Source organism: Epinephelus lanceolatus, chromosome 11 (assembly GCF_041903045.1).
Source record: "Epinephelus lanceolatus isolate andai-2023 chromosome 11, ASM4190304v1, whole genome shotgun sequence".
Lineage (NCBI taxonomy): Eukaryota > Metazoa > Chordata > Actinopteri > Perciformes > Serranidae > Epinephelus > Epinephelus lanceolatus.
Genome location: NC_135744.1, coordinates 1057147 through 1080473, shown reverse-complemented (window position 1 = coordinate 1080473; position 23327 = coordinate 1057147). Strand labels below are relative to the sequence as shown.

At 42.2% G+C, this 23327-nt stretch overlaps 1 protein-coding gene across 10 annotated transcripts in view; it reads right to left on the bottom strand.

Moving 5' to 3' along the window:
• usp25 (ubiquitin specific peptidase 25) overlaps window positions 1–23327 on the bottom strand; it is a 240471-nt gene that overhangs the window by 77268 nt on the left and 139876 nt on the right. For 7 of the 10 annotated variants that reach the window (XR_004502882.2, XM_078172109.1, XM_033649505.2 and 4 more), the window contains 7 exons: window positions 12398–12636; window positions 12169–12239; window positions 11846–12074; window positions 6193–6453; window positions 2891–3030; window positions 875–1048; window positions 17–112 (listed from right to left, as the gene is read on the bottom strand). Coding sequence is in view for 9 of the 10 variants with exons in the window: in XM_078172109.1 (XP_078028235.1) it covers window positions 17–112; window positions 875–1048; window positions 2891–3030; window positions 6193–6453; window positions 11846–12074; window positions 12169–12239; window positions 12398–12636 (1210 nt within the window). In the remaining variant the exon portion in view is untranslated. The remainder of the gene's footprint in view (window positions 1–16; window positions 113–874; window positions 1049–2890; window positions 3031–6192; window positions 6454–11845; window positions 12075–12168; window positions 12240–12397; window positions 12637–23327) is intronic. The other 3 variants (XM_033649493.2, XM_078172110.1, XM_033649481.2) reach the window with 2 other exon arrangements.

Here is a 23327-nt window from a genome sequence, read left to right as displayed (position 1 = left end):
GAGAGACAGTGTGTACCTTAAAAAAGGCTGCCTCAGGCCCATTCTTTTCATACACGCTCCTGGATTTGTCAATGGCCATAATTATACCCTGCATGTTGGGTGTCATCATTGCCTGCCCAGGAAGCAGGAACCATGTCAAACAAAACAATAGGACCTTGTGACCAACTGAGCAAGGTCAACCACTACGTTACATTCTCTGAGGCACAACAATAAAGCGTACCGCAGTGAGGGCATGCCAGACATCACTCAGCACTTCATGCATTGGTTAGAGTGACACAGCCAGTCAGTTTAATGCACAATCCTCACAAGGATAATGTGTGAAAACCAAGGCAGCCATATAACAGCTGTGTGAGACACATAGCGAACAGCAGCAATGGACTCAGAACATACTGTCCAACAACTACTACTGATATCCAGCCAACCTCAAAACAAAAACAATCTAGCATTCCAGGAGAACTGCATGAAATCTGTGCAAACTAAAATTAACATCCCCTATGGGTGCATTTGGCTTCATTTACAGGTGAACATGAGATCAGTGGGTTCTTGTCTTTAGGGACTTGTGTGATGAAGAAGACCTTAGCTTTCTGCAAAAGGCCAGCCTGCCATTGTGCCAAGATGCAGACTAGCTTAATAAGAGACTTTTCACACAAGAGTAATACAGAAAGGCAAACAAAGGCATCAGTCTTATTGCGCTGCATTTTCAGCCTCAAGCCAGTCCTGAACTCTGTTGGTGTAAAGGGTCAGACTTTCTCAGGTGTGAAAAACCTTCTGTAGAGCCACTTGAATGACTAATGGTGCTCTCAGTCCATATATCAAACAGGCATAGACTTCTCAGCACAAAAAAGAAGAGAAGAGTTTTCTGGGCTAGAGCTACCTCGTCATCATACCCCCCCTCCTCTGACTCAATGACAAAGGTCCCCACATTAGGAATGGCCACCTCCACTGTGCGCTGTCCAGCGGACTCATCCTCTGTAACTAGGTCAGTAGGAGGGGTGGAGGGGGTGCTCACCTGGACCTCAGGCTGAGGGGAGGAGGGAGGGGGAAGAGACTGTAAAGGAAATGGGACAGATGAAAAAGGAAGGACAGAGTACTGATGGAAAAGTGAAGAACATTCCATGTAGACGAGAAAAAACAGTGAAATCAAATAAACTGGGCTTGACAGATCTTTCAATCCTTGTTCACATTTACTGGGCACACTTGTGGACATGGTATTGGAAACTTGAATAAGCATGGCACAGGGATTAGAAGACAAGTTCAAATTAGTTCAAACATGTCTTAAAACAACACCTACAAGTCCGTATGTACAATGACAGTTTTTTAGTTGCTCTAAATGTTCCTTCTCTCCATACTGGCTGTGAGAAAATCTCTCTGTAGTGCAGTTCCAATGTAACAATGGGCAAAACACTCTTAAGTTCTTCTTCTGTGCCAAAATACATTTTTAGGCTCTGCTGGTGCTAACAAGAGATGTCAGCGGGCTGTTAAGTTGTAGTATTTTTTTACTGAGAAATTCATTCACAGCAGCTTAGCAGAAAAACTGTACCCATGAATCTATCCTTCCAACCTGCATTTAACTTAACTATTTGGCCACTTGGGGGAAGTGGAAACAAGGTGAACACACACATTGACACACTGCATTACCATGGCAACCTTCTTTACACAGGCAGCAGTTACAGAGTAAAATTAAAATTTATTTGAATTCATGTTTCTAACCAACTGGTGAATGTATGTCCAATATTGTCTTCTTTTTAGCTGTGGTTTGGTCCTCACCAACTCTACAGAAAAAAATATAAAGCTGGCTGGACACAAAGAGTATAGAAGTGTGTCAAGAGAAAGACCTGCCTCTGTCTCTCACAAACCTGGCGATATCTTCAGTCGTGGCTCTAAAACGTTGGTCCTGCTTTGCACAGTGAGAGACAGAAATTTGGGATCACTCTCACTGTGTGACTGCTGTTACCATCTACATCTACAAACCAACAAACAGCAATTGCAGCATGAAATGATGCACTGGCCCTAAACCCAAACAAACAGACAAAGAGCAGCTTGCCATAGAGGCAAAACGTCAGATTGAGTATGTGCTCTCATCGTACTGTCTGCATCCATCTTGATGTCATACTCAAGTTTATTACATCCATGTCGCACAGTGTAGCTGCACTAAACTTATAAGATCGTTAAAATCTCACAGTCTGTAGGAGGCTTAAGACCAAACTCCAAACAGTAAAACTAAGCGGCGCTGATCAAACATAAAGATTTTGTTACTGAGTGGCCTTTCCTCACCTCAAATGTTTTCAGAAACACGTTTTAACTGTACACTACTCTACAGTTTAACTGTAAAACAAGATTGTTGTTACCAGCCAGCCGCCACTGTGTCAAACAGACAAGCTTGCATTATGTCACTCACCAGCGGTAGCGTTTATTGGTCCTGTGCATCAGTGCATTTTGGTAGTTGTAGGTTTTCTACCTCTTGAGCAAACGCAAATGCCTCAGTCCTTTCCTCTGTTTTGTTTGGTCATGTAGCACCAGTTTCAAAAGTATTTGTGTCTTTCTACTGCACAGACAGCCCACTTTTATTGAAAGACCATCTTTCAAGCAGTGGAATACCTCTTTAAATATTAGATTTTAGAAGCCAAAAATGACTACAAAGAATGACCACATTTAATAAATGTAATAAGACCCTAAGCAAACAATTACTCTAAATGGTGTTCTCAGAGTTTAGTTAGTCACAAGGAAAAAAATATGACTGGATGAAATGAAATAAAATAAGACCAAATAAAAACTAGTGGATACACAACACTTAATCTTGTTGATTATTATACAAACAGACATGTACGAAAGACAGAAGACACATGTTGGGTGACAATGACTAGGTGTGAGAGTGGCATGTTTTACATACAGCATTTAACAATGCCTCAGGGCTTCTCTCCTCTTGTTCAGCAGCAGCCCTGGAGATGGCCCTCTGGGTGTCCTCCTGCAGGTGCTTGGAGTCATTTGTGGGTGATGGCTGCTCCATGTACTCTGGGTCATGCTGGGGTACTGCAGGAGGGCAACAACACCAAAACACAAAAATGCACAGGCCTTTACTTTCAAAACCTTTCTTTTCACACACAAATGCCAATATGCACTAGGTGTAAATGTTTCTGTATTAGTGTGATCATGATTGTAGAAATTACCCATAACATTTACCAATATCCATAATCACATTCTAGACAGGTGTAGGGACACAAGTATTCTAAACTCTCCAGAGTGGACTACAATAGACAATGAGGAACCACAAGGAGGGCCAAATGTTTATTACCCTGCCCCCGAGATTACCCTGGTCATGAGGGATGCTCCCTCCAGAAATCCGGGTGCCAAAAGGGGGGTAAAAAGTTCACTTGAGATCCTTCAAGGCTCCTGATGTCATTAACTCATAAAAGGGATCCAGCCTGGGGGCAACTTGGTTTGATTAACCACCTGGCTAGGATCTTAAGACAATGCTTTCCAAGTACATCCCATGATGTCCCCTCGCACCACCCGGGAAATCACACCAGCTCATTCACAATGAGGTGAAGAGGAGACTGAACAGATGTTAATGTCCTAAATTAGATATGCATTCCTGAACGCAAAACCAAGTCTCTGTTGTAACAGTGTCTCTTAGAAGTGAAATTATACATTTGTTTCCTTTTTGTTCTCATCTTCATTTCCTAACCTTGTACATGTGCATAATCCATGTTTGGTAGCTGAATGATATTTTTCTTTAATCCTGTAAAACAAAAGATTAATGAGTTGTAAATTCACTTTTCTTTTAATCCCTCATTTAACACTGAACCATACTGCCATCTTGTTGACGGAGTTAAGGAGAGTTCCCCTAAAGAATTCCATATTATATTTAGAATTAAAACATAGTTGGGTTTTATTAATCAACCTGTTGTTATGAATATGTGCTTCCTCATTATGTTTTTTCATTTTATATTTCAACTATAGGTTAGTCTAGAGTGTGTGTATTTGAATCAGCTTATACGTGTACTTTGCTGATATATGCGGTGTAATAATTGTATTAATATTAATTGGATGTTAAGAACTGATTTTGACCATAATGGGAAGAGTATGTGTCTATCACGTGTAACATGTTAAAGTATATGATCTCGTATAATCAAAAGCATTAAGTTTCCTCCAAAATAAAATGATAAGCCTATTTACAACAAAAGAGACCGCCTTAACAAACCCACCCACTTTGGCCAGATAAAAACAAGTGAGCGCAGTGCATCTCTCTCTTTCTCTTGTTCTCCTCCTCCTGTTCCTCTTGCTCTTTTTTTCGTCTCAATCTCTTCGACTTCATTTTCCATACTCTTTGTCTCTCTCTCTTTTTTTTTTTTTTGCCTTTTTCGTTTTTGTCCACTAGCTTTTGCCGTATCTTATGTTTTAGCCAGTTATGGTTCCTGCATAACTCGTTCTTGTTCACGACCAAATTTATTTTAAACTTTTAAATTTTAGTAACATTATACTTGAAGTGACGAAGCCAGCCAATTTTAACATTTTTATGCGCGTTAATAGTAACTTTGATAACAAAATCGAACACCCAACGAGATTGTTTTCAACTTTATTATTTAAGCGAGTAATCATAACAAAGTAGACAAGCGCCTGTTCGACTGACTTCTTCACACCAGATTCATTGGAGCCAGTGGCTGCCAGCCACTTGTCACAGTGGTTCTGTTGCCAAACCCAGAGACTTTCTGCAGCTTAAGAGAACCAACGTTGAGGGCCACCCGAAAGGACACCGCCACCAGGCTCCACCGCCCATCACCGCTGTGTTCCAGTTTGTATCACCCTGCTGGAAGGCCATGAAGTGAAGCCGGGAGTTGCAAAGTGATAATCAGGGGGTCCTCGGAAAGAAACGTCCGCCTGAATCAATGTTGCTAAGAAAGTAGGAAAAGAATTTCTCTAACTACAGGCCGCCGCTGTGTGGTAAAAGAGTTGATGTCGAATAGGAGGTTTAATTATCTTAATCATAATTTAGATTTCCTTAGGTGAAGGGCATCCCTGCGTTCCCAATTTATCTATAGTCACATACTCTCTCACTATCGCCAAACTAAATAACTCACAAGTGTCACCTCTCATTTCAATCCGTATATATATATACACACTGTTGATTTTGTGTTATTCCATATCATTATCATTTGCTATTCATTTACTCAGTTGTTACACATTTAGCTTAAATAAATCTGCATTTATCACCAAGTCGTTGTCTGCGTATATTTCTTTTGAACAGGAACTAAGATCCCTGTATGGAGAATTCATAATCCAGATATTGAGATTGATTCATTATTGAAAAGCGTGCTGACGAATTAATGATTGGTTTACGGAGGTATTCATTTGATTTGTCGCTTCCCTCATTAAGAGGGTGGTGCCCCAAACCTTATTACGAGTGCAAACATTCTCAAAAAGGTATTGCTCCTACACAGGTGCACAGATTCAATTTTAGTTTCAATAATAACAGCACAGCCACATTAGTTTAAGTATCAGGTGGGTTCCATTACATGTTTGGTTGACTTATAACCCAATAAAAGATACTGTTCGTTGCTTAGAGGGATAGTGCACCCAAAAATGAAAATTCAGCCACTATCTACTCACCCATATGCCGAGGGAGGCTCAGGTGAAGTTTTAGAGTCCTCACATCACTTGCAGAGATCCAAGGGGAAAGGAGGTAGCAACACAACTGCACCTAATGGAGGCTTACGGTGCCCCAGATTCAAACGTCCAAAAACACATAATTGAAACCACAAAATATCTCCCAAACTTCACCTAAGCCTCCTTCGGCATATGGGTGAGTAGATAATGGCTGAATTTTCATTTTTGGGTGCACTATCCCTTTAATTTAGCCAGGCACCATACCATGTGTCCACCATATTTCAACAGAGATACATTTGATTGCTGTGGGCTGAATGACAAACATCTGAAATCACTTTCCTGTAGCCAGCAATTTTTGGCTGAGACCTTCCCTGTGATATTGTGTATATATTGTAGACAATATTATATACTATAACATAACATGCCAAAGGGAGTTAGGGTTGTGTGGCTTTACGCTATATTTCATAGCAATTTCTTCATTCTTTTATAACTCTTCAGAGAACAAAAGTTTTCACATACTTCTCTTACTACCAAGTACTGCTTCTCCATGTCCTCTCTACTCTGTATTCAGAGTGTAGCGACCCTCACCTGTGTTGTCTGGAGTGTTGGACTCAATACTCATGGGTTGAGGAAAACAGGAAGAAGTGGAGGTGCTGGATGCTGCTGAGGCTGCTGTGGCTGCTGTGGCCAGGGCCAGCTTCTCCTGCTGGTCCTTGCAGGCCTGTAGGGCATCCCATTCCTCAATCTCCTTGTCAAACAGCTCATTATCCTCCTTTACGTACTGCTTTAGGTCTGGAGGCAGTTTGTCCATGCCACTGAGTATCTGTCCCGTTTCCTTATCAAACTCCTCTGCACAAACAAAAGAGACACACAATGAACTCTGTCAATAGAATGTTATTACTTTTTATTTTCAGTGCTGCACTTAGAATACAAGAAAACATAAACACGTCATAACTAGATGCACCGATTTATCGGCTCAACATCAGGATTGGCCGTTCACCTTGTTGACTGCCATCTGCATTTCAGCAAATCATACGACAGAACATTTACCGATGGCAGTGGCTGATGTGTTTCTGTTGTGTCACATCAGTTTTACGCAGTATAAAAAGCAGGCTCGAGACTAACAGTGTCCCGTTGTCCTGGGGACAATAGAAAATATGTTTGGAACGAACAGAGATCTTCTCCAGATTGCTGTTGGGACGAGAGGATGCAAACTCACTATCGACGCATCCTACTGTTTTCCTGTTAAAGCTACATACCGGTTAAAGCTGTTAGCAGCTGGTGCCCGCAGCTAACAGGTAATGGAGATTGCACTGTGTTCCAATAAGACGTGTTCAAGTTCTATTCAGTAAAAATGAGTATTGTGCAAAGATAAATCATAATGTATATCGCAATGTGTTAAATGTAATCTTTTAAAATGTAGTTTTTTGCTAGACACTTGAACAAATACAGCCATTTAAAGGAGAAATGTGTTGATGTAAAGAAAAGTAAAAAAAAAAAATAGAAATTAGAGAATGTTGAAATACTGAACATACAACTTGGGACACTGTGAAACATAAATAAAAACAGAATGCAATGATATGCATATCTTTCTGGACTTATTTCAATTGAATACAGTACAGAGACATTAGATATTTCAGATATTTCATGTGCAAACTGATAAACTTTATTTTCTGTTGTAAATATACACTGATTCTGGAGCAACAACAGACTGGGAAATATGTGCAGTGTTTCCCATACATTGAAGAGACTATGGCAGCCCGCCATAGTCTCCAAAAAGTGGCCAGATATAAAATGCCTACGGTGAATGAACGTCACTCTGTAGCACCAGCTGGAGCGCCTACTAAGAATTCTTTGCACCCCCAAGACAAGACAACTCTGAGCCTGCACGGCAACACACAGCACCATTGAAGTAAGCTCTGAAAACTTTCTTTCTCATTTGGCTCATGGTAGTTACTTTCCATTCCAGGTCAAAACTGATCTATGCAACAGGTTGCAGGGAGAGCACCTAGCTGCCTGCCTGAAGGTTGGGCCTGTCCCAGAGGCACTCAACTACAGATGGGGGTGGATAACAAATCAAAAATTTTGCTCTGGTTCAGCCCACTTGACATGCTGCTGTGTTGTGCTATGGCCTATTCAAGTGCTGGAATTTGTTATTTACGTGACAACGCTTGAACGCAACACCAGCTACGCTCCTTTGTGCCATGGTGCAGGTTTGGGCCGGGCTCGGTTATAATTGTCTTGGACTTGGGTCAGGTTTGGTCAGGAAAATGTGGCCCGAGCCGCGCTCTAGTGTGATCACCTGTGTGTGTGTGTGTGTGTGTGTGTGCGCGAAACTCCGCTGTGCGCGATACAGAGAGCAGAGGAGAATTATAAACATGCAACCATGTAGAGACAGAAATGACATGCCGTGGTGTAAATCAGATAAATAACATAGGGCAATTTAGTTTGTTTAATAAAAAGACAAGGTATAGACCTGTTCTATAGGCCTGGATATGAAGCGTCCGTGGTGCCAAATAATATAACCGTAGTTTCTAAAGAGCTAGAGCAAAAAAACAACAAAAAAAAAATAAAACAGCAGCGGCGGTCATATTTCATATTTTAAATCAAATAATTCAATACTAGTCCATACCCATTGGTAACTTTGTCACCTTTTACCTATGCCAATCCTCAGTGCCTATGTGCAGTTTCTGTGATTATGTACAGCATACCATACCATGACTTAGTCATACCAAAAATTAGAAAAAAAAACAAACAAACAAACATTCGGCCACAGGAGGAGCCACAGCTATCGGTCGCATTTTAGCCATTTTTAAGCATTTTCTGTTGTTATAGCGCCACCCAGTTGCCAATTAGTTAAATTTCTCCAGTCACCTGTTCTACATATCTAAATACATATCTACAAATTTAGTAAAAAAAAAAAAATATATATACATATATATATATGTATATATATATATATATATATATATATATATCACATTTTTCACGTCACTATATCACCGTTTAGACTAATCTGATGTTTGTAAAGCCTATAAACACAATGACTGAACAAACGTTACTATTTCTGTGTGTGTAATTAATAGCATGGTTATTGTAGATTAGCTGGGCTAACCGTTAGCTGTTAGCCGTTAGCGGTGTCTGTGAAAAAAATATTTTTTCCAGCGGATGTCTTAGTTACAACCTGACTGAGCTAACTGGAGTAGTTTCATGTCGTATCTGACAACAGAAGGCTTTTAACAGATGACGTCCTGATGTTAGCTTTGCTGTCCCTGTCAGCTGCAGCCACTGATGCTTTCTAGACATCGTAATTTTCCAAAACTGAATAAATACCACATATAGCAACACAAAACTGTTTTGCTAGCTCAATCATGTTGTAACAGCTGGATGGTTGATGCGTACATGCTGATTCGGGTGCTATCAGAGCCGATCCGCGCATCTCTATGGTTTAATAATCAACTCAGTCAATAAAAACAACCCGTCCTGTGTTAGGAGTGTACATCGCTGACAGAAAGAAAGAAAGAAAAGGGGAAAAAAAGATAGAAAAGCAGCGTACACTTCACATATTTATTTCTCACAGTTGCGCACACGTTTGGCTGGCATGCAGAAGCACCGTCTGTGTGTCTGTGTGTCTGTGTGTCGAGGGTACGAGCCGCAGCTTCAGCTGCTCAGGTAGATAGGCTGTGTAGCCCGGTGTGTTTTTTCACTGATTCGGTTCTGCAGGTTCTCTGCTGGTACACTTGAGACGGGGATCAAGCAGTTTGTCTCACTCTGGATTGACTGTGCTTTTTTGGTTCATAGTTTTTGATTGAAGTGTGATTTATTCGCGTTTAAATGGAATTATTTTTACCGGCAATTACCGGATAACGGAAACGTGGGCACAGTTATCTATATAAAATACACAGACAAACTAACTAACTAACTGATTGACTAACATAAACAATTGAAAATTGAAAAAAATTAGCTTGCACCGTTAGCTCCAGTAAGGGAAAGCATGAGGGAAAGCGGCTGACCGGAAGTCACGCACAAAAACACGGAAGTTGATCACTATTTACTTCCGTGTTTGAAAATAAGGTGGATAGAAGCTCAGTTTTAGTAAGTTTTCCAACTTTTGCCAAGAGGGAACTTTAGATATTGGTCCCTAGATCATGTTCACCGAGTTTCATGCAGATCGGTCAAACTTCCTAGGAAGAGATCGACTTTAAGTGTTTTTCAAAAAATTCAAAATGGCGGAAAATCTGCATAACCGGAAGTTATGGGTTCTTGAGGCAAATTTGTTCCTCATGAGGAGAGGCATCTCTGTGCAAAGTTTCATGTCTCTACAACATATGGGGCATGAGATATGCCCATTCAAAATTTGCAATTTCAATCGGTTGCTATAGCGCCCCCTTTTGGCCAATTGGTGTAATATTGCTTCATTCACATCCTCCCATGACCCTCTACCACTGTGCCAAATTTCACATGGATTGACCAAGTCAGTGAGGAGAAAAACGTGAAACAGACACACCCACAGACAGAGTTTTCGTCATTATATAGTAAGATTATCATTTTAATAATTGTTGGTTAGCTCCACGGTTGTATTAGTTAAGGAGTTATGAGAGTATGTGATTACCAGTGAAGGAATGTAACACAAGTGACAGAACAAGCAGAAGAAACAATAGCTTTTCTTTATCTATGATGCCAATAAACATGTGCCATGACTGGATTAGTCCATCACACAAATCAGTAGTAGATGTTATCCTTTGGCCTCTAAATGTAGCCAAGTCCAAGATATGTTTTGAGAAAAATGACTAAATCAATAAACAGAAAAAAACAATCTCTTACACAATTGACCCTTCGCTAAGCCCCACCCCACCCCTTTGTGGCAGTACATTAAGCTGTCAGAGCAAGTATGAAGTCCAAACTGTCACTAACTGCACTCCTTGAAGAAATATTAGCAATTTTTAGGATTTTTTTTCAGAGAGAATCAGACAGAGAGGTCTACAATATAAATTTGAAGGATAAAGCCAGGGTTTCAAACTAACTCAGTCGCAAAAACAGGTTAAAAAGGTTATGATAGTTAGAAGCTAAAGCCCAACTACGGGCTACAGATGATCTCTGCCGCTGAACGAGCAGGGAGCAAAACAATGTTCGTCTGCAAATATTGCAATAACACAGCTGGCTGAATATCAACAAAGTTTCCCTGCTTCCCTTCACTGTTTCCAGTAGGGCAGGTAGGTCGTTATTCACTGTTATAATCAATTAAAAGCAAAAGTAGCATGCGTATACATTCAGTAGGCTTCAGGGCTTCAGTAGCTGGCTAGCTAGCTAGCTATCCTTACATTTTTCAGGCTTTGCTTTTGGTTTTGGAATGGCAAACAAATGTTTATCTCGTTCCAACCTCTACAGGTAACAAGTGTCATTAAAACACAATGTGCCCCATGCACAATGTTTCTCAAAATCAACAAAACCAGCCTGAAAATGAAGGAAATCTGAAACAATTGCCTGAGAGTATGGAGCACAGCCATGCTACGCTATGATTGACCAGTCTGCGTTTGAGAGGCAGGACTTAATGAGGAGTCAGTTTTGCACCGAATATACATAAGATCTCTACCATTGGTTAAACCTTGGTCCATGTGTACTAGGGCTGTTAACGAATATTCTAAATTCAAATTTAAATTCGAATTTGAAAAAAAATGGACCTTCGAATGTGAAAATTGATATTTGATTATGGAGAAAAAAAACCCCACCACCGAACCTGTCCTCTTTGCGAGTGGGTGTTGGCCTGGGCCACTGCACTGAATGCACTGCATGACGGGTCAGAGAGGGGGGGCGAGCGAGAGGTCCGCGGTTGTTTATAACGTGATGTTATAGATAATTGTTTTATGTGTTTTAATGTGTAGGTATGTAAATGTTTATGTTGAAATAAAAATACCTGGGGCGTCGGTAGCGTAATGGATAGTGCCGGCGCCACATGTACAGAGGCATTGCCTTGCTGCAGCGGCCGCAGGCTCGAATCCGACTCGCGGCCCTTTGCTGCCCACAAAAATAATCTTTAAAAAAAATAAATAAATAAAAATACCTACAAGTAGTTATGTTTCCTTGTATTAATACATATACAACTATATTTCCTTGTATTAGTTTGCCCTCTTGTGGACATAATGCGGAAAAAAAAAAATTGAATGGTTTAAACCTATGAGTTATTTTTAGAAGGACTATTCGAACGTCATTTTTGAGGAATTTGGAAAGCCCTAATGTGTACCTTCTATGAGAAAGGGCTTCTTGTCATTGATATACATGAGACAGTAGGCACTAGCGTTGCGGTAGCCTCCAAACGAGTCTCTGACCAGTTCCTCCCAGGATGACTTGGTGACAGAGATGTCGTTGTACTTCATCCAGCAACGCTGATGTGGGTCATAGATGTAAGCCCAGTAGTGGCCTGCATTGGCCTGGCCTTCATGGACAAGCACTGCATGAAGCCGGTATGGGACCTGAAACAACACAAAGGAAATTTCAAATGTTTATTAACAAATGGAGCAATTGCTTTTTGTATTGAAATGCCTGATTAAAGAAAATGCAGCTCACCTGCATCATAGATTTGTCAGAGTACATTAGCTCAATGGTTCTGTGAATTCTGGTTATACTTCCCTGCAGATCTGGTGAGAAGAACATCATATACAATCTATTAGTGAGTGTAAATCTAATGTTTACTTCTAGAATATTACAGAGAAAGTAATGGACAGGTAAATTATGCTGAGGGAACCAGAACAGAGACTAGAATAAAGGGCTGCGAACAGGAGGCAGGCAGACCTACCACGGGTGTCATTTTCCACTTCACTCCTCCAGCGATGTAAGCAACCTTCAAGCACCCTTAACTCCTCTTCCGTGATGTGGCGCGGGGCAGGGTGCATGGGCAGGTCGGGAGGTAACCGGGACTGGGTAAAGGGCTTATGAATGGATACTCTCTGTTGCTGTGCTGCGGTGGGAGCTGTGGTGGGACCTAAGGCAGGGCATGAGCTCTCTGGGAGAGACAAGGAGTCCTGCTCAGCCATGCTGCAGGGTGAGAGACACAGTATATAACATAAAAAAAACATATACAAAAATGGTCTTCCAATACCAGCCTATTCTGCAGCTTAAGGTTATGCTATAGCAACAAAAACTAAATCCTATTTAGGCTTGGATGTCAAAGAAGAAACTACCTCAATTAGTGTTGACATGGCCAGCGAGGTTAGCTTAAGGCAGTGGGGCTGCAGCATTAAGGAAGCTTACAGCACCTCAGCACTGTTTGAAAGGTATAAAGGAGCTTGATGCATCCAAAGTTTTGGATGCACCAAGATGTATCTTTTGATCGCTGTACATGATTTATTTTTGTCACTGAGTGACCTCTTGTTACTTTTAAAACATTGCATATTTGTAATGGTCCATAATGAATTTAAGAAAATATTTTACTTGCATACAGTTTGGCTGTTGTCTATGTCCCTTTTCCTTTCACCTTCATGAAGACAAAATGCTTCCATACCCAAGCTTTAAACCAGGAGTTCCAGTCAGATTGTACCACCTGTGTTTGCTCACACAAACACCTGGGCCCCACTGCCTGTGTGAGCAACACGTGATGGCTACCGCACTGGACTGCTTTGACTCACACACATGCAGTGTAGGGCTGTCAAAAAAAATTTGAAGTTCGAAATATATTCAAAGACATATATATTCTTCATAAGTTCAAACCTAAATTTGATAATTCAAATATCATTAATAATTAATTAATACTATTACTAATGTTGTATATCACAGCGAATCCCGTTCGGGTGGAGATGGCTCGCGCACAAGCTGGGCCAGAGAGGGATGCAGCCGACGGAAGAGCCCGCTGCGCCAACACCACCCACTGTGCTGTCCGCGATGTGTAACCTGTTTTGGGAGACATACAGGGAGAGTGTTGTATCTGCTGCCTCCCTGCCTATCCGTTTTTGAAGAAGAGATGAAACGTTACCAGAATGAGACACCACCACGAGCCGACCAGGATCCACTCTTGTGGTGGAAAACTACGCACTGAAGTATCCAAACATTGCTCAGATAGCGAGGCAGAAGTTGGGCATACCTTGCACTTCAGTGAGGTCAGAATCTGTGTTTTCATCTGAGTGTCACGTTCATATTGCGCCAGCAATAAGCATCTTATTTTTGTGTTTTTTTTGTGAAAAAAATAAAATAAAAAAATAATAATAATAATGATATTATTCAAACTCTACTAAATTCATTCGAAAATATTCAAACTCAATTCCATGGTGCTTTTGACAGCCCTAATGCAGTGTTCAGACAGACAGCGTTGCGGCTGCAGAGCTGCCTGCTGCTATAACGACTGTTTATTCAAAATAAAAGCTCAGGTGGGCATTATGGCTGCTCTAACTATGAACACAGGTGCCGAAAAAAACATACAAAGAGGTACCGCGATCCATGCATGCTGCTCACATGGACAATGTGGTCCGGGCGTTACCTCTTGTGTAATAATAATGTCATAATAAAAACTGTAATACTTAACACTATTATATACTATTGTATATATATATATATACATATATATATATATATATATATATATATATATATATATATATATACATATATATATACAGTACAGGCCAAAAGTTTGGACACACCTTCTCATTCAATGCGTTTTCTTTATTTTCATGACTATTTACATTGTAGATTCTCACTGAAGGCATCAAAACTATGAATGGACACATGTGGAGTTATGTACTTAACAAAAAAAGGTGAAATAACTGAAAACATGTTTTATATTCTAGTTTCTTCAAAATAGCCACCCTTTGCTCTGATTACTGCTTTGCACACTCTTGGCATTCTCTCCATGAGCTTCAAGAGGTAGTCACCTGAAATGCTTTTCCAACAGTCTTGAAGGAGTTCCCAGAGGTGTTTAGCACTTGTTGGCCCCTTTGCCTTCACTCTGCGGTCCAGCTCACCCCAAACCATCTCGATTGGGTTCAGGTCCAGTGACTGTGGAGGCCAGGTCATCTGCCGCAGCACTCCATCACTCTCCTTCTTGGTCAAATAGCCCTTACACAGCCTGGAGGTGTGTTTGGGGTCACTGTCCTGTTGAAAAATAAATGATCGCCCAACTAAACGCAAACCGGATGGGATGGCATGTCGCTGCAGGATGCTGTGGTAGCCATGCTGGTTCAGTGTGCCTTCAATTTTGAATAAATCCCCAACAGTGTCACCCCCACACCATCACACCTCCAAAGACACGGCGGTTGGAACCAAAGATCTCAAATTTGGACTCATCAGACCAAAGCACAGATTTCCACTGGTCTAATGTCCATTCCTTGTGTTTCTTGGCCCAAACAAATCTCTTCTGCTTGTTGCCTCTCCTTAGCAGTGGTTTCCTAGCAGCTATTTGACCATGAAGGCCTGATTGGCGCAGTCTCCTCTTAACAGTTGTTCTAGAGATGGGTCTGCTGCTAGAACTCTGTGTGGCATTCATCTGGTCTCTGATCTGAGCTGCTGTTAACTTGCGATTTCTGAGGCTGGTGACTCGGATGAACTTATCCTCAGAAGCAGAGGTGACTCTTGGTCTTCCTTTCCTGGGTCGGTCCTCATGTGTGCCAGTTTCGTTGTAGCGCTTGATGGTTTTTGCGACTCCACTTGGGGACACATTTAAAGTTTTTGCAATTTTCCGGACTGACTGACCTTCATTTCTTAAAGTAATGAAGGCCACTCGTTCTTCTTTAGTTAGCTGATTGGTTCTTGCCATAATATGAATTTTAACAGCTGTCCAATAGGGCTGTCGGCTGTGTATTAACCTGACTTCTGCACAACTGATGGTCCCAACCCCATTGATAAAGCAAGAAATTCCACTAATTAACCCTGATAAGGCACACCTGTGAAGTGGAAAGCATTTCAGGTGACTACCTCTTGAAGCTCATGGAGAGAATGCCAAGAGTGTGCAAAGCAGTAATCAGAGCAAAGGGTGGCTATTTTGAAGAAACTAGAATATAAAACATGTTTTCAGTTATTTCACCTTTTTTTGTTAAGTACATAACTCCACATGTGTTCATTCATAGTTTTGATGCCTTCAGTGAGAATCTACAATGTAAATAGTCATGAAAATAAAGAAAACACATTGAATGAGAAGGTGTGTCCAAACTTTTGGCCTGTACTGTATATATATGTATACACACACACAAGCAAAGTCCCGGTGCTGCCCATAGTGAGGCGCCCAGCCAAGTTAAATGACCGGTGGCCCTAAGATCACACATTATGAAGACCCTGGAGCCACTGGTCCTCTGTTTCCTGAGGTCAGAGGTCACTGATGCTGTGGACCCCCTCCGGTTTGCCTATCAGGAGCACATTGGAGTGGAAGATGCGGTTCTTTACATGCTGCTTCGGGCCTACACCTACATGGAGGAGCCGGGATATTGTGTGAGGATCCTTTTCCTTGACTTTTCAAGTGCTTTTAATACTATCCAGCCCCCTATACTGAGAGACCGGTTGGAGGGGATCGGAGTAGATTGCTTCCTGATCTCCTGGATAACAGACTTCCTGACAGAGCGCCCTCAGTATGTCAGGCTTGGAAGCTGTGTCTCCAGGATGGTCAGGAGCAGCACTGGTGCTGTTTGTTTTAGCACCGTTCCTGTTCACACTCTACACTGCGGACTGTAAGTACAACTCAGAGTCCTGCTACATACAAAATACTCTGATGATAAAGCTATTTAGGCTTGTATCAGGAGCAATCAAGAGTGGGAGTGCAGGGACCTTGTGGATGCCTTCAGGGACTGGTGCAGTAATCAATCAATCAATCAATCAATTTATTTATAAAGCCCAATACCACAAATCACAATTTGCCTCACAGGGCTTTACAGCATACAACATCCCTCTGTCCTTAGGACCCTCACAGCGGATAAGGAAAAACTCCCCCCCAAAAAAACCCCTTTAACGGGGAGAAAAAAACAGTAGAAACCTCAGGAAGAGCAACTGAGGAGGGATCCCTCTTCCAGGACGGACAAACGTGCAATAGATGTCATACAGAACAGATCAGCATAATAAATTAACAGTAATCCGTATGACACAATGAGACAGAGAGAGAGAGAGAGAGAGAGAGAGAGAGAGAGAGAGAGAGAGAGAGAGAGAGAGAGAGAGAGATTCCATGAGCATGAAGATGAGCATGAACATGAGCTCCTGAATATTTTTGCTTTTTTGGATGTTTTAAAGTGAGATAAACTACTGTTCTTCTAAGAGCTGGAAGAAAACAGAAGAGAAAACCGTTGTTTTTAAAAAAAATCTACCAAGAAGGAAAAAAAACAGCAAAAACCTCAGAAAACAGTGATAGACTGGAAAACAACGGAACCAACTGCCAAACTGACAGCTAGCCTAACTGTCCAACCAGCAACAAAAAAAAAAGGTCAAGCAAAGAGGAGGAAAACAGCTGAAGACGCAAGTGAGTGAACCATCAGAAAGAAAATATAACATTTAAAAAGAGGAAACAAAAAATTGCTGAACACTAAATAAACTTAAGCTAGCATAACACAGCTAGCTGTAAACAAGACCCTTAGCAACTGTTGCCAAGGAATTTAAATAGCAGCAGTTCAACAGCAGCAGAGCCTGATGGAATCCACCAAAGGCTGTACAGAGGCTGTTCCTCTCCTCTATCCTCCTGATGTAACCAATGAGACTGCCAGGAAGGCATTTAAACAAAAACTGCTAAAAGAAAGACCAGAAACCCTGTTTTCTGATCTTTACAAGACCGGGGAGGTCAGCAACCTGATCCTCTTCACAGACCAGCCGCTAGCATGGCACTCTGCCATCAGTGCCCACTACCCCTCTGTCAAAAAAGAGGGGATCTGTAACGGCTGGAAAATAAAAATAAAAGAAGCAGAGGATTCAGATACTTTCATGATGACAGTAAACTTATACAAGAATGGGACTATCATGGTGCAGGGGAACCTCAAACTGTTTGAGATGGACTTCCTCCTTATAAAGGAAAGAGCCCAGCAGGAGAGATCTAGCTCCACTGACAGTTCCCAGGTCCCAGCTTCCAGCTGCCTAACTACTGAGCAGCCCCCTGAAGAGAAGGAGCCCACCAGCCCAGAGCAGGTCCAGGACCCCCAGCTGAACCGCACCATCACCAAACTGAAGGTGAAATTCACAGAGCTGGAGAGAGAACTAGTACAACTGAGAGAGCTGATCAGCCAACAGCCATGCCAGCCCACCACAGCTCAGCCTGATCCCTGTACCATCAGCACAGAGCTGGGCATGCTGAGGCAGGACAGGGACAGCTGCAGGAGAGAGCTGAGCCTGCTCAGGACTGAGATCAGAGAGCTGCATCAGGACAGAGAGCAGCGTCTAGCAGCACTGACAGCTCTGACAGAGGAGGTGAAGGAGCTCAGAGGAGAGAGAGAGGAGCACAGGAGAGAACTTACCTCTCTGTCAAAGGAGGTGGAGGAGCTCAGAGGAGAGAGAGAGGAGCACAGGAGAGAACTTACCTCTCTGTCAAAGGAGGTGGAGGAGCTCAGAGGAGGGAGAGAGGAGCACAGCAGAGCACTCACCACTCTGTCAGAACAGCTTCAGGAGAGAGGTGGAGCTACACAGGACCTGGATGAAAAACTAGACCACAACCAGGACCCTGTGAGCAGCCAGGACCCACCAATCCAAGAACCTACCTCCACCCCCAGCTCCACATCCAGCCCACAGACCAGCACCTCCCCTCATTCCACCAGACCAGCACAACAGAGAGAGAAGACAGACATTGTCCTCCTCATCGACTCCAATGGAAAATTCCTTAATGAAAAGAAACTTTTCCCCACCCACAAAGTGGCTAAAATCTGGTGTCCAAACACCCACCAAGCCATAGACCTGCTGTCAGAGGAGCGGCTTGGATCTCCGAGTCACATCATCATCCACACTGGCACCAATGATCTGCGGAGCCAGCAGGAGAGGGTGTCAGAGTCACTCAAGAGAGTGACAGAGAAAGCCTCCACCACCTTCCCCAACAGCAGAGTGGTCATATCCACTCTGCTCCCAAGGAAAGACTTCCACCCTGACACCATCCACAGGATCAACAGCAGCCTGTCCAGAGACTGTGCACGGAGACCCAATGTCCACCTAGCCCACCACCCCACCCTGGACATCAGCTGTCTCTACGACCACGTCCATCTGTTTAAAAGCACAGTCCCCATCTTCGCCCAAACACTAAAAAGCGTCGCTCTCAACAGAGACCAATCCACGGCCCGCAGAAAGAGCACATCAGCCCACAACCCCCACAGAACACCAAGACATCCTCAACCAACATCCAGACCAACACAATGGAGACAAGACCACCCTCAGCCCCACCCACATCATGTCCAAATCAGACCCCACCAAGGCAACCATGATCCCCCTCAAGCCAGACCACAGTCACTCCTGTTCCTAGGGGCCCCACCCCAACCACAGCGACAAGAGCCACACCCTGGCCCACTGAGTTATGCCCAGTTGGTCCGGAGAGCAGCAGAACCATCCTTAACCACCCCCCCACACAATGAACTGAAGGACATTCAGCAGATGCTCAGCCTGCTTTGCTCTCATCTGATTGGACAGGTACCACAATAGACACTGTATGAATTATTATTATTAGAGTATTTCTTGTTCTCATACAGTTTAAAAAAAAAAGGACATTTACATTGTACATAAGTATTGATTATTTAATATACCAGTTATTGATTTGTTACCTTTTATAATATGTCATGTAGATACTCTTCAATTATTTTCTTTGACTTAGTAGTTTGTCTCATTTTGATCACCAAATGCAGTCTTTTGAGTTTTAAATGAAATCTAAATCTTTTGTCATCTCTTGTTTGAATGTTCAGGGTCTGAGATCTTCTGCTCTTGGCCTTAAGAGCAGGACCTCAGACTTTATTAGAGAGTTAGAAAATGCAGATGTGTTTATACTGCAAGAGACTTGGTGTAGAGGAGATGTCTCCACTGGTTGTCCCTCAGGCTACATAGAGATAATGTCCCCGTCCACCAAACTAAAGGGAGTAACACAAGGAAGGGATTCAGGGGGAATGCTGATCTGATGTAAGGCAAACCTTGTACAATACATTGAATTAATCAAAAAAGGAGAATTTTCAATTTGGCTCAAAATCAAAAAAGACCTTATCACCACAGATAAAGATGTATTCCTGTGTGCAGCATATATGCCCCCATCACAATCCCCTTATTTTAATGAAGACAGTTTCTCCATTCTCGAAGATGAGATTAGTTACTTACAGGCCCAGGGAAGTGTACTGATCTGTGGAGACCTGAATGCCAGGACTGGTACAGAACCAGACTTTATCAGCACACAGGGAGACAAACATATACCTGGTCAAGTCAGCACCCCCCTCCCTTCACACCCCCGCAGAAACAACTTTGACAAAACTGTCAATAAAAGTGGGCAGCAACTGTTGCAGCTCTGCCGAACATTGGGTCTGTACATGGTTAACGGTCGGCTTCAAGGGGACTCATTCGGTCTTTACACTCATAGCTCTCCTCTTGGCAACAGCACAGTAGACTATGGCATCACTGACCTAGACCCCTTCTACCTGGGAGCATTTACAGTCAGCCCCTTAACCCCCTTATCAGACCATAGTAAAATCACACTCTACATTAAAACGACAGCAAACGACCCTCACACAGTAGAACCCTGCAATCTGACCTACAGAAAACAACCTTATAAATGGACAAACAAAAGCAAAGACGAATATCAGACAGCAATCAAAAATCCAATCTTTCAATCCCATTTAGACTGTTTTCTTTCCACCTCGTATCCCCTCAATCAGGACGGCCTCAGACAGGCTGTACAGGACATGTACAACATATTTGACCATGTGGCAGACTTATCCAGTCTGAAAAAGCGCCAGCACCACAGACCAAGAGACCCGACCAATGACGAGTGGTTTGACACAGAATGCAGACAACTGAGAAAAACTCTCAGAAATGTGTCAAATCAAAAACACAGACAACCTGACAACCCTGAGCTCCGCCTCCAGTACTGGGAAACATTGAGAGTATACAGAAAAACACTCAGAACTAAAAAAGAACAGCATGTGAGGCATCAGTTACAAATAATTGAAGAGTCCATTGACTCCAATGACTTCTGGAAGAAATGGCACTCTTTCAGCAAACCACAAAAAGAAGAATTGGCTATTCAAAATGGTGACATCTGGAAAAATCACTTTGAAAGTCTGTATACTGCTGTTCCCCTGAATTCGGCCCAAAACAATCTTCTCAACAAATTACAAATTTTAGAATCAGTCATTAAAGACAACCAGAACCCTCTAGACTACCAAATTACTGAAGCAGAGCTGCTGGCTAAAATCCAGGCACTGCAGCCAAAGAAAGCCAGCGGTCCTGATGGCATTTTAAATGAAATGCTAAAATTTGATGACCATAAATTTAACATTGCCATATTAAAATTATTTAACCTTATCTGGGTGTCGGACATTTCCCTGACCTCTGGAGTGAAGGAATCATCACACCAATCTTTAAAAGTGGAAACAAATTCGACCCAAACAATTACCGAGGCATCTGTGTCAGCAGCAACCTGGGGAAGTTGTTCTGCAGCATCCTAAACAGCCGACTGCAAGACTTCCTCAGAGAACATGATGTCCTGAGCAAGAGCCAGATAGGATTCACACCCAAACATAGAACAACAGACCATATCTACACCCTTCACACCCTCATTAATAAAGACGTCCACCAAAACAAGAGGAAAATCTTCTCTTGTTTTGTGGACTTCAAAAAAGCATTCGACTCAATTTGGCATGATGGACTGTTCTTAAAATTAATTGAGAAGGGTGTAGGGGGGAAGGTCTATGACATCATCAAAACCATGTACAGTCATATGAAATGTGCTGTTAAAATTAACAACATGGAAACAGATTTCTTCCCCCAGAGTAGAGGAGTAAAACAGGGCTGCAGTCTCAGCCCCACCCTTCAACATTTATATTGATGAATTGGCCAAATCACTAGAACTATCTGACATCCCTGGTCTCACTCTGTCTGACACACAAGTTAAATGCCTACTTTTTGCAGATGATCTCATATTGCTGGCTCCATCAAATGAAGCACCACAACAGCAACTGGATCATCTGCAAACCTTCTGTCAGACCTGGGCCCTGACAGTAAATCTGGACAAAACCAAAATTATGATATTCCAGAAACGACCCAGGGGTCAGGGAGACCAAACCAGGTTTTTCCTGGGCTCTCATGAGGTGGAGCACACACACGACTACACATACTTAGGACTACACATCACGTCCACGGGAAACTTTAACCTGGCTGTTGATGATCTCAGAGAGAGGGGAAGAAGGGCTTTCTATGCTATAAAGAAATCTTCAAACATTAATATACCCATTAGAATCTGGCTCAAAATATTCAAATCTATAATTGAACCAATTATTCTGTATGGTAGTGAGGTGTGGGGTCCTCTTGCAAATCAAGATTTTGAAAAATGGGACAAACACCCCATCGAAATCCTGCATACAGAGATTTGCAAGAGCATCCTCAGAGTGCACAGGAACACCCCCAACAACGGGTGCCGAGCTGAGCTAGGCCAATTTCCCCTTTTAATTAGAATTCAAAAAAGAGCCATCAAATTTTATAAACACCTTAAAACAAGTGTCCCCAACTCCTACCACTACAAAGCTCTGCAATGCCAAGAGGAGAGCATGGAGAAGAGCCCCCTCAGCCAGCTGGTCCTGAGGCTCAGCTCCTCTAACAGCACAAGACCTCAGGATAGCCCTCACACAATCTGGACCCACCAAATTATAGAGAAACAAAAAGAACATTACATTAACTATTGGACATCGACCACAAAAATGCAAAGCAAACTTCAGTGTTATTTGGCTCTAAACAGACAGTACACGGTGGCAGAATATCTGAGCACCGTGACTGATGAGAAACTGAGGAAGACTTTGACCATGTACAGACTCAGTGACCACAGCTTGGCCATAGAGACGGGCAGACACAGGCAGACCTGGCTGCCCAGAGAGGACAGGTTGTGTGAGCTCTGTCCACACAGACAAGCGGAGACAGAGACACACTTCCTGTTGCACTGCAGCAAGTATGAACACATCAGAGCCGACTTCCTCTCAAAAATAAAACATAAAGTCACTGACTTTGATTCTCTGCCTGATCAAACTAAAATGCAACACATCCTTGGAGAGAACAGAGTCAGCAGCTTAGCAGCAGCAAAATATGTCAGGTTATGCCACAGCCTGAGGGACAACCATCACAACACCTGACACACCTGTCTATATTTACAGTCCTTGTAACTCACAACCTACATTTTTCTTTATTCATTTTTTTTTTCTATATTATGTATTGGTGTATTGTATTGTAGATTGGTGTATTTTGTATTATATATCATATATTTAATCTTTTTTTTTTATAGTTTTCTGACTTACTTTTATTATTGTACTTTATTTGTAAATTTTTAATGTCTTTGGCAATATTGTTAATCTACAGTCATGCCAATAAAGCTTATTGAAAATTGAAATTGAGAGAGAGAGAGACAGAGACAGAGACAGAGACAGGACAGACGGTAATGACAGTAATAATATTATAATTATAGTTCTGACTACTGTGGTACAATATGTTGAAAGTATATATTAATATCTGATAGTATACATATGTGACAATAATCATATGTGTATAATAACAGTAGATGTATGACTAATGATAACAGCAGCAGCAGCAGGAGGCATCTGGCAGGCCCA